The sequence below is a fragment of the Lithobates pipiens genome, unplaced genomic scaffold, assembly GCF_037356315.1.
Source record: "Lithobates pipiens isolate NorthernLeopardFrog02 unplaced genomic scaffold, aLitPip1_a1.2 Scaffold_8, whole genome shotgun sequence".
In the NCBI taxonomy this organism is placed as follows: domain Eukaryota; kingdom Metazoa; phylum Chordata; class Amphibia; order Anura; family Ranidae; genus Lithobates; species Lithobates pipiens.
Genome location: NW_027507903.1, coordinates 387,067,132 through 387,078,629, shown reverse-complemented (window position 1 = coordinate 387,078,629; position 11,498 = coordinate 387,067,132). Strand labels below are relative to the sequence as shown.

The following is an 11,498-nucleotide window of genomic DNA, read 5'->3' as shown; positions in this document are numbered from 1 at the left end:
TAAGAAACGTGGGCTTTCCAAGTCGGTTTATCGCTACTTTTGATTAATGCTAGGAAGCCAACTTCTAGAACTATATATTTAGAGCCTGGAATGCTTAGGTTTCTTGGTGTGAATCCAGATGTATCATAAGTAGAATTCTTGCCTTTCTACAATTTAGGCGTGGAGATGAAGTTGGCCCAGAGTACTATTAAGGGCCAAGTCTCAGCCTTATCAATTTTATCTCAAAGACCGCTTGCTACGCATTCTTTAGTTTGGGGTTTCATGCAAGGAGTGATGCAGATTAATCAGCCAGTTAAATCCCCTTTTTAAGCCCTTGGGACTTGAATTTTTAGTTTTGTCAGTGTTGCAAAAACAGCCATTTGAACTGATGCAGCATATCCTTTTAGTCCTTTTGACAAGGAAGCTGGTATTTTTGTTGCAAGGAAGGTATCAATTTAGTTGCTCTTTGTTTTAAAGAGCCATATTTAGTTATTCATCAGGACAGTGGTGTTGCGCCCTCTTCCAGGCTTTTTGCGAAAAGTGGTTTCAGGCTTTCATCTGAAGATATTGTCCTGCCATAGTTTTTCCCAAAACCATGTTCCATGGAAGAAAAGTCACTACATTGTCTTGATGTAGTGAGAGCAGTGAAAATATAAAAACTGCTCAGATTTGTAAGACTGATGTCTTATTTATTCTGCCAGAGGGTTCTAAGAAAGGACAGGTGGCATCAAAATCCGCTGTCGCTAAGTGGATTCGGCAAGTTAGAATTCAAACGTATGATTTTAAAGGGAAAGGTTCCTCCTTTTCAAGTTAAGGTGCACTCTATCTGAGCGGTTGGTGCTTCTTGGGCAGTGCGTCACCAGGCCTCTATGGCTCAGATCTGCAAGGCCACGACTTGGTCTTCCGTACATACATTCACAAATGTTTATCAAGTGGATGTATAAACAAATGAAGATATCGCCTTTGGGCGCAGTGTGCTGCAGGCAGCAGTATAAGTCCTCTGGTCTGGGTGTTGCCCTATGGGTTTAAGCTCTGTGTCCTATGATGTATGCTAAAGAAAATCTTTATAATTTATAAAAAGGCTTGCCTGTAAAATCCTTTTCTTGGTGTACAGCATAGGACACAGAGCTCCCGCCCCTCTGTTTTTATGGGGTGAAAGTATATTGCTTGGCTAAAAGTACTCCTGGAAGGGGGAAAGGTTATATAGGGGAGTCCACTTCCTGTATTAGTTATACCAGTGTCAATACCCGAAGGTAGGCCCCTAACCCACGAAGAAAATACTTGAAGCTCTGTGTCCTATGATGTACTTCAAGAAAAGGATTTTACAGGTAAGCTGTTTAAGAAAAAAAATAGGATTTTTAACTAGTATAGCGGTGATCGGGATTGCAGCAGACAGATCTAACACGTTTTTGGGGCATTGACACTTATACAGCGATCAGAGCTAAAAATAGCCACTGATTACTGTATAAATGTCACTGGCAGGAAGTTGTTTAACTGTGGGGGCAGTGTACTGATGGGGAGTAGAGTGACACTGTTCCTGATCACTAGGGTCAACAGATCTCTCTACTTCCTGGCAGAACCGGGATCTGTCTGTTTACATTGACCGATTCCCATTCTGGCTCTGAGGAGCAATCGTGGGTAGCCAGTGGACATGTGCATCGGTGCCACGTGCACTCCCTAGAGCTCTTAAAGCGGCCGACCTACAGCTACGGTGATTAGTGCAGCCATGCCAACCTCCCGCAGTATAACTGCAGTGGCTGGTTGGCAAGCGGTTAAAGCGGAGTTCCACCCACTTAAGTCGGCAGATACAAAAAGTATAAAGTGTTCATAAATGCACACTCGCCTGTCCCATGGTCCAGCGATGCGGCCAACCAAAGCCTCGCTCCACTCCCCCCTCCCCGGTGTCGGCATTGTAAGTGTGGGTGCCCAGCTGTGACAGCTTGTGGCTTCACAGCCGGGCATAAGCGGCACTGTCTTGAATGGCCAGACAATCTTCTGGAACCTGTAACATGTGCCAGAATGCCAGCATGTCAGGGGGTTACTTAAAGCGGAACTCCAATTTTTTTTTTAATGGAACGCTGCTTTAAGGGGAGAGTATAACGATTTAACCTCTGCTTTGGCAATTCAAAACATCCTGGACTTAAAAGAAGCTTGTGGCTTTTTTTTTTTTTTTTTTTTTTTTTAGGTGGCGAGCAACTGTTAAGTAAAGGTGATCCAGGCTTTTTTTATAGCCACTTGATCACTTTCACGGTAGCTAGAGGGGCCAGACATGTCTGCTTTGCGTGTTAATTACATTTGTGCCTTATGTAAGATGTCTCTGCAGAGTTTTCTAGGGCCATAATTCATAACACTAAACTGATAGCCTGTAAGGGTTTTTAAAAATGTTGCCTTTAGAAAAATTTTACATATTGCAGTTTGCTGTTTCAAGGGCACGTGCAGTTTGAGTCTGACATGTATGCTATTTGACGCAACATCCTTTTAAATTTTTGTATTTTGTCCTGAAAATATGCATTTGATAAAGTTGCTGCACAAATAAATAGTGCAACATAATTTTCAACAGGCAGAAATGTATTCTCCAGGTCCTCTGCTTTCAGAAAGTATAGAATGCTCAGGGGTTCTCTGCTGATTTTTACCCTTGAGGCAACGTAAAAAAGTCCTCGTGTGTGTGTGTGTGTAGGTGCTTAAAGAGCATTGATATCGGTACTGTGTGCTTCTAACAGGGAACAGAATTTTGCTGTTTTTGACATCTTGGTAGTTCAGGACTGCTGGGCTAGGAATTAAAATACAGTAATTTAATACTGTATACTGTGTTTTTGCTAAAGTGTTAACTTTTTTTTTTTTTATTATAAAAGGCTGTACATGAATAAAACTGATAAGTTAAAGAACTTTTTTTTTCTTCCCTTTTTAACAGGGTCCTATGTGTGACCTACTGTGGTCTGACCCAGATGACCGTGGTGGTTGGGGTATTTCTCCAAGAGGTGCTGGCTACACATTTGGACAGGATATTTCTGAAACATTTAACCATGCCAATGGCCTTACTCTGGTTTCTAGAGCCCATCAGTTGGTGATGGAGGTGTGTGCTGACTAGTTAATCTACTGTAACAAATGACTAAACTTATTTTAATGATTGTGTGTGTAATATTTATACACCCACACATAATCTCACAGGCACTAGGACACTGTTTTTTTTTTTTTTTTTTTTTCCCCAAATGAAAAGTGGCATGCATTTGTATTTGGCTCCCCTTTGCTCTACTCTGATACCCCTAACTAAAATGTAGTGGATCCAATTTCCTTCAGAAGTCTCCTAATCAGTAAATAGAATTGACTTTTGTTTAATTTTTAATTTCAGTATAAATCTGTTCTGTAAAGCCCTCAGAGGTTTGTCAGAACCTTTTTATTGAACAAACAGCATCATGAAGGCCAAGGAACGCATCTGACAGGTCAGCGATTAAAGTTGTGGAAAAGTTTAAAGCAGGGTTAGGTTCTATTAAAAAAATAAAAATAAATAAACACTCAAGCATTGAACCTCTGAGCACTGATCAATCTATCATCCAAAAACTGAAGGGGTATGGCACAACTGAAAACCTACCAAGACATGGCCATCCACCTAAACTGACAGGCCATGCAAGGAGAGCATTAATCAGAGAAACTGCCAAGAGTAGCTTTGCTGCAGAGATCCACAGCTCAGGTGGGAGAATCTGGTCACAGGACAACTATTAGTCGTGCACTGCTCAAATCTGGCTTTTATGAAAGAGTGCTAAGAAAGCCATAAGAAGTCCCTTCTGCAGTTTTGTAAGAAGCCTTGTGGGGGGAAAGGCAAATGTGGAAGTCTGCTTGGTGAGATGAGACAAATGGCATTTTGCTTTTAGGCCAAAAACAAATTTTGTGTGGTGGAAAACTTACACTGCACATCACCCTGAAGACACCATCCTCACCTTGAAACATGGTCGTGGCAGCATCATGTTGTGGGGATTTTCTTCAGCTGGGACAGGGAACCTGGTCAGAGTTGATGGGATTATTGGTGTCAAATACAGGTAAATCTTAGAAGAAAAGTCAAGGTCCAGACCTAAATCCAATTGAGAATCTGTGGCAAGACTTAAATTGCTTTTTTACACCAATTTTAATATCACTTTTTTTTTTCTACATTAGTAAGAATAGCACTTTAAAGTGAATGCACCTATTTAGTGGGGAGGAAAAAATGCCAGATGCCCCTAACAGCACTCTTAAAGGTTCAGTGTGCATGAGGCCTTGAGTGCCAGGTTCTTTTTACATAAAAAAAAAGTAAACCGTTTCCTTTTTAGTGCAAATTTCTTTTTACCCCTTATACTTATCTAGAGCAGTGTTTCTCAACTCCAGTCCTCAAGGCACCACAACAGGTCATGTTTTCAGGATTTCCCTCAAATTAAACAGCTGTGGTAATTACTGAGGCATTGAAACTGATCAAATCACCTGTGCAAAATAATTGGCAAGCCAGAAAACATGACTTATGCCGGCCATACACGATGCGAATTCCGAACGAAAATCCGAGCGAAAGTAAAATCGACCGATTTTCGTATCGTTAGTGTGGTATGCGCGACATGCGATTTTCGTACGACAGGGCAAATTGACAAATCCAACATGTTGGTTTTTTTTTTTCAAAAATCGTCCAAAAATCGTATCGTTAATGGCAGAGTTGGACGATTTGACATAAGAAAATGAACTGCGCACGATCTCTGGAAAGTATAAAACAACGAACGAATGGTCGAACGCAACACGGAATAAAAAAAACCAGTTAAAACATAGTGTTTTAACGTACGATTTTCGTACTTAATTGATGGCACATTCGCATGTTGTTGTGAGTGCCGCTTTCGTTTATCGTTCGACGGGTCGTTCGGAATTCGCATCGTGTATGGCCGGCATTATTTGGATGCCTTAAGGACTGAAGTTGACATACTGATCTAGAGGGTCACATTTCCCCCCTCTGTGCCTAAGTAAGGAGCATAAGGTGACCTGACAATATAACCCCTTCAAGAATTGTAACCTAGTAATCAATAGCTTTGTTGATTTTTAATGTCCACTGTTTAAAATGGTGCCTTTTGTGTAATAGGGGTACAACTGGTGCCATGATCGGAATGTAGTAACTATCTTTAGCGCTCCAAATTATTGTTACCGATGTGGGAATCAAGCTGCCATAATGGAACTTGATGATACTCTAAAATACTCCTTGTAAGTATAAAATCAATCTAATTTATTGTAAATGTTAATTTATGAAGTGAATGTATTTGATTTAGGGCAATATTCTTGGTTCATAAACAGTGTAAGCAAATCCATATGCTTCCAGAAAGTTAACCCCAGCAAATGTCTTGCTTCTATCTACCCTAACAATTGATGTACTTCACTCTACAACATTATTGGTATATTTTTAGTGAATTGGTCTGTCAAACTAAATGCCTGTCTAATGGAAGCAATATCAGACTTGCTGGATGTAATTCTACTTTGGTGATGTCTCCTTGTAGCCAGAGTCAAAATGACTGTTTCTATCAGACCTCCCTGAGATGGGTATTCAGTTTAATGTCAGATTCCTATAAAGTAGGTATTGGTCTATTTTAGGGCTGCAACTAATGATTATTTTCATAATCGATTAGTTGGCTGATTGTTACGATTGGTTACTAACCTTTAAAAATAAAAGTAATTTTGATGCGATTTGCATTTTTAGATTTTTTATTTTTTTGGCCAATTTGTTGTTGGGGTGATTAACCGCTTAACAACTGGCCCATAGCTGAATGACGGCTACAGGGCGGTTTTTTAACTCTGGGAGGACGTCATATGATGTCCTCCCAGAATTCCGCTCTCGCACGCCCCCTGAGGCGCGCACTCGAGAGCATCCGTGACCGCCGCTCATCACGGCAGTTTTACCACGTGATCGCTCCGTCAAATGACGGAGTGATCACTTGTAAACAAACCGGCATCATGTTATGACGGTTCCTCCCTCCCCCTCTCTGTACCGATCGGTACAGCGGAGGGGGAAGAGATCAGTGTCAGCAGCGATGTGGGCTGCATCTGCAGTGCCCACATCGCTGCTCACCGAAAATTAACCCCTCAATTCCCTGCCAATACTCTGTAATACCCAGAAATACTCTACAATGCCAGCTGATACTCTGCATTACCCTGCCACACTCTGCAATGCCCTGCAACGCCATACTCTGAGATACCCAGCCATAGACGCCCTCCCGCCGCCCTCCGGTGCTTCTACCGACTCGCCAATACGATCAAAGCCAGAATCCTTATTTTTTTTTTTTCAGGCTTCCCAGCTTAGAGGTGAGATGTGGGGTCTTATTGACCCCATATCTCACTGTAAAGAGGACCTGTCATGCCATATTCCTATTACAAGGGATGTTTACATTCCTTGTAATAGGAATAAAAGTGGTCAAAAAATGTATTGTTGGGTAAAAAAAAGTCAAACTAAAATAAAGTAAAATGAACAATAAAAAAAAAGTGACATGTTGGGTATCTATTTACTCTGCGTAACTTCATCTTTCACATTATGCAAATATTGGGCTAACTTTACTGTGTGTTTTGTGCTTAAAAAAATAAAAATAAAATTATTTTCCAAAAAAAAGCATTAGAAAAATTGCTGCACAAATACCGTGCGAGATAAAGTTGCAACGACCTCGATGGAATTCTCCAGGGTGTTTGCTAAAAAAACATATATAATGTTTTTGGATTCTATGTAATTTTCTAGCAAATAAATGATGATTTTTACATGTAGGAGAGAAATGTCAGAATTGTCCTGGGTGCTCCAGAACGCCTGATGGCGCTCCCTGCATGTTAGGCCTCTGTATGTGGCCACACTGTGTAAAAGTCTCACACGTGGTATCGCCGTACTCGGGAGTAATAGCAGAATGTGTTTTGGGGTGTAATTTGTGGTATGCATATGCTGTGTGTGAGAAATTGATAATATGACAATTTTGTGAAAGAAAAAAATGTAAAAAAAAAAATCTTGATTTTGCAAAGAATTGTGGGAAAAAATGACAACTTCAAAAAACTCATCATGCCTCTTACTAAATACCTTGGAATGTCTTCTTTCCAAAAAGGGGTCATTTGGGGGGTATTTGTACTTTTCTGGCATGTTAGGGTCTCAAGAATTGAAATAGGCCGTCAGTACTTCAGGTGTGATCAATTTTCAGATATTGGCACCATAGCTTGTGGACTCTATAACTTTCACAAAGACCTAATAATATCCACCAATTTGTACTTATTTTTACCAAAGATATGTAGTAGTATAAATTTTGGCCAAAATTTATGAAGAAAAAATTACCAATCTGCTAAATTTTATAACAAACAAAGAAAAATTCATTTTTTTACAGAATTTTCTGTATTTTTTCTTTTATAGCACAAAAAATAAAAAACCCAGCGGTGATTAAATACCACCAAAAGAAAGCTCCATTTGTGTGAAAAAAAGGACAAAAATTTCATATAGGTCCAGTGTTGCATGACTAATTGTCATTCAAAATGTGAGAGCACCGAAAGCTGAAAATTGGTCTGGTTATTAAGGGGGTTTAAGTGGTCAAGTGGTTAAACACAAATTGTGTTATTACATGCTTTTCTGCAGCTTCTCCATTAAAGTATATTGAACCAAAAAACCAAAATAGCACCATCTTGCGTTTAAAAAAAAAAAAAAAAAAAAAGTCCTTGTCTTTTCTAAATACACAGCAGCTGAAAAAATCATGGATGTGAACATGTCCCATAGGAAACCATGTAAATGAACTGTTTCTGCAAAAAGCACCAAAAACAGAGGTGTGACCCAGGCCTGAGATGTTAAGTAACATAATGGAGTTAAAAAACAAAAATTAGTACAAAAAGAGAAAATAATCGCAACTGTAAGCCCTTGTACACGCGGTCGGACATTCCGCCAACCAGATTTTGTCAAACTTGTGTTGCATACACACGGTCGGACAAAGTTGTCTGAAAATTTGATCGTACGTAACGTGATGATGTTATTTTGTTACGATGAGACTACGTTCAGGCTAGTAGCCAATAGCTTTGGTCTAGGAATTTGATCTAAGCATGCTTGGCACTTTGTCCGATCGGAATGCTCTACACACAATCGGACAAAGTCCGATCGGATCATGTTGTCGGAAAGTTTTATACCCCAGCTCTAAAACTTTGTCCGTCGGATATTCCGACGGAAACAGTCCGATGGAGCCCACACACTGCTGGATTATCCGACAACACGGTCCGATCGGACATTTTCCGTCGGAATGTCCGACCGTGTGTACAAGGGCTAAGGGGTTCCTTTTTTCTTTCTATGGGACAGTGAAAGTAATATTTACAGTAGCGATTTGCTCTTCTTTTTGTACTATAAAGGGCTAATTTTAGTTAGTGGCTGATTAATCAGTTATGTAAATAGTAATCAATTTTCATAATCGATTAGTTGTCGATTAGTTTCGGCCCTAGTCTATTTTATGTAGCATTTGGGGGCAAGTCCAATCCAGCACCCCAGTGTAAGAACAAGTATATTAACAGTAGTCGAACTAGATAAGTGTGTGTGTGGTGGTGGTGGTGGGAATGGTGCTGTATCAAGAACAATACCATTTGTTCTTGGTCGTCCCTAAACTGAACTAAAATCTTTCAGAACTGTTAAATAGAAGTAGTGCCTCTGATTAACCCCAAATAAAGTTCAGCTGTTCTAGTTAGTCTTTCCTGATATCTTACAAAAGCATTTCCAAGGCATTAGATATACCATGGAGCACGGTGAAGACTGTCATCAAGTAGAGAAAATGTGGCACAACAGGGACATTAAGAACTGGACGCCCATCTAAAATTGATGAGAAGACAAGAAAAAAAACTGTTCAGGGAGGCTGCCAAGAGGCCTACAGCAACATTAAAGGAGCTGAAGGAATATCTGGCAAGTACTGGCTGTGTGCTACATGTGAAAACAATCTCCTGTATTATTCATATGTCTGGGCTATGGGGTAGAGTGGCAAGACGGAAGCATTTTCTCACAAAGAAAATGCCCAAGCCCAGCTAAATTATTGTGACAAGACATCTGAAGTCTCCCAAAAGCATGTGGGAAAATTGTGTTCTGTCTGATGAAACCAAGGTTATATTTTTGGGCCATAATGCCAAAAGATATGTTTGGTGCAAAAACACTGCACATCACCAAATGAACACCATACCCACTGTGAAGCATGGTGGTGGCAGCATCATGCTTTGGAGCTGTTTTTCTTCAACTGGAACAGGGGCCTTGGTTGAGGTAGGGGGCATTATGTAAACCGTTCCAAAATACTAGTCAGTATTGGCACAAAACCTTCAGGCTTCTGCGAGAAAGCTGTACATGAAGAGGAACTTCCATCTTCCAGCATGACAACCCAAAGTATACATCCAAATCAACAAAGGAATGGCTTCACCAGACTAAGATGAAAGTTTTGGAATGGCCCAGACCTGAATCCGATTGAAAATCTGTGAGGTGATCTGAAGAAGGCTGTGAACAGGCGATGCCCTCACAATCTGACAGATTGGGAGTTTTTTTTTTTTTTTTTTGCAAAAAAAGTTGGCAAATATTGCCAAGCCAAGATGTGCCATGCTGATACTTGCCCAAAAAGACGGAGTGCTGCTGTAGTAAAATCAAAAGGTGCTTGAACAAAGTATTAGTTTTAAGGGTATGCACACTTGTGCGACCACATATTGGTTTTCTATTTTTGCTTCCCTCCACCTAAAAGATTTTCAGTTTGTTCAACTGATTTGTACAGTTTATAGGTCAAATTAAAGGTGGAATCTTTTCTGTACATCGCAGAAACGGCCGTTTTAACAGGGGTGTGTGGACTTCTTCCCTCCTTTTTTATTTATATATATTTTTTTTTTTAAATCCTACATTTTATATTTACATAATGTGTATCTCTATACACATTCTCCTGAGGAAACTCGTTTAACTACATAGTCTCTAAGGACTACTGTGCTATGCATCCTTGGTGGTAGTATCGATGTCATGTACAAATGCATTCAGAAAATAGGGGGTGGTGTTGTGCTCCTTACAGAATATTATATATTTTTTCTTTTATATATAATAAATTATTCAAATATTTGGTTGTGATTATAACTGGCAAACATTCATCAGTATCACCAATAAAGTGCAAATGTGCAGATAAAATAATATCATAAATTAATTGGCGTATATGTTTAAAAGGTACATAAGCATTAGTCATAAGAATTTCTATTGTGCAATAAACATATTTAAAAACAGATATAAAACATGTATCCGGCATGTGCAATATTGCATAAAATAGTGTAACTACATGTGATTTCAAAATTGTGCAACATACACAAAAAGTGAATAGTTCATAAAGTGACTGACTTATTTCATCAAAGAGAAACCCAAATTATATATATATATATATATATATATATATATATATATATATATATATATATATATATATATATATATATATATATATATATATATATATATATACACAAATTGAAAATATATAAATAAAATACTTTTAACAAACTGAGTATATCAAGTCTCTAGTGCAATATTGGATGTTATTTCTTGGTCCAGTGTGCAACAGTAGTGCAGATGTGCAAGTGTTTCACAAGAACACTGTGTGCTGCTATACTGACATTCAGTGATACTGTGCCTTTAAGTGCAAAGAAAGGAATCTTCAGTGTCACTGACACTCGTGGTTGTAATAAATGATTACCTTACTGCTGTAACGTAAACAGCATGTAGCGAGGTTTTAGGGGAAGGGATCCCTTCGGATCTATCTTTTCCTAGGCGTTCCTACTGTGTAGGGGATAAAGCCAGGGGGGGGGGGGTAATCCTTTCCTTTTTTCTCTTTCCACTGGGCGTTAATTACTTGGATCACTCACATCGTTTAGATGCTCAATGTATCAAAGAAAGATAGCGGCCTACCATGGTGTAGTATATTTGAAAAAGGGTTTGCAGCTTTATTTAGGTAGAACAATAAAAACTAATTTTCCTTATGCAAGCTGAATGTAAAAACGAGCGCCGAGCTCGTACCTGGGTGTCTGTTCCGGTGTCTAGTTTGCCTCGCGTATCCTACGCGTTACGTCACAACACACGTGACTTAGACTGGGATGAGGCTTATGGGCAATGTAGTGTGCTTAAATAGGCTAAGATAATTTCGTTATTGAGCGGCCATTTTCTTGTGGATCGTATGTAAACCAATGGGGCGGCCATTTTCTTGTAGACCATATATAAATCAATGGAGCGGCCATTTCTTTGTATCTTACATCATGCACTACGATCGCGGCCATTTTGTTGTGTATTTCACGTTCATGCAAGGTGTCCGATTGTGTTGCCAGAAAAACTTCTGGTCTGGATGTCTATTGATACTTTCAGTGTCGGCAGGGTGTGTTTCACTGTCAGTGGGAGAACGTAGCCGTAATAGTGATTTATAATGGATCGGACATGTTAAACTATATAGCCAAATAATGTTTATTCTGAATCGGCATACTATATGAATAATGATACAGATTTTGATAATGTTCTAAAGAGGGCTTTATCAGAGGCC

At 39.4% G+C, this 11,498-nt stretch overlaps 1 protein-coding gene across 1 annotated transcript in view; it reads left to right on the top strand.

The window, feature by feature from the left end:
- Nucleotides 1–11,498, top strand: part of PPP2CA (protein phosphatase 2 catalytic subunit alpha) — a gene marked incomplete in the record, with an annotated part of 170,984 nt that overhangs the window by 110,697 nt on the left and 48,789 nt on the right. The window contains 2 exon segments of the mRNA XM_077473915.1: nt 2,891–3,052; nt 5,066–5,184. Coding sequence (XP_077330041.1) covers nt 2,891–3,052; nt 5,066–5,184 — 281 coding nt within the window.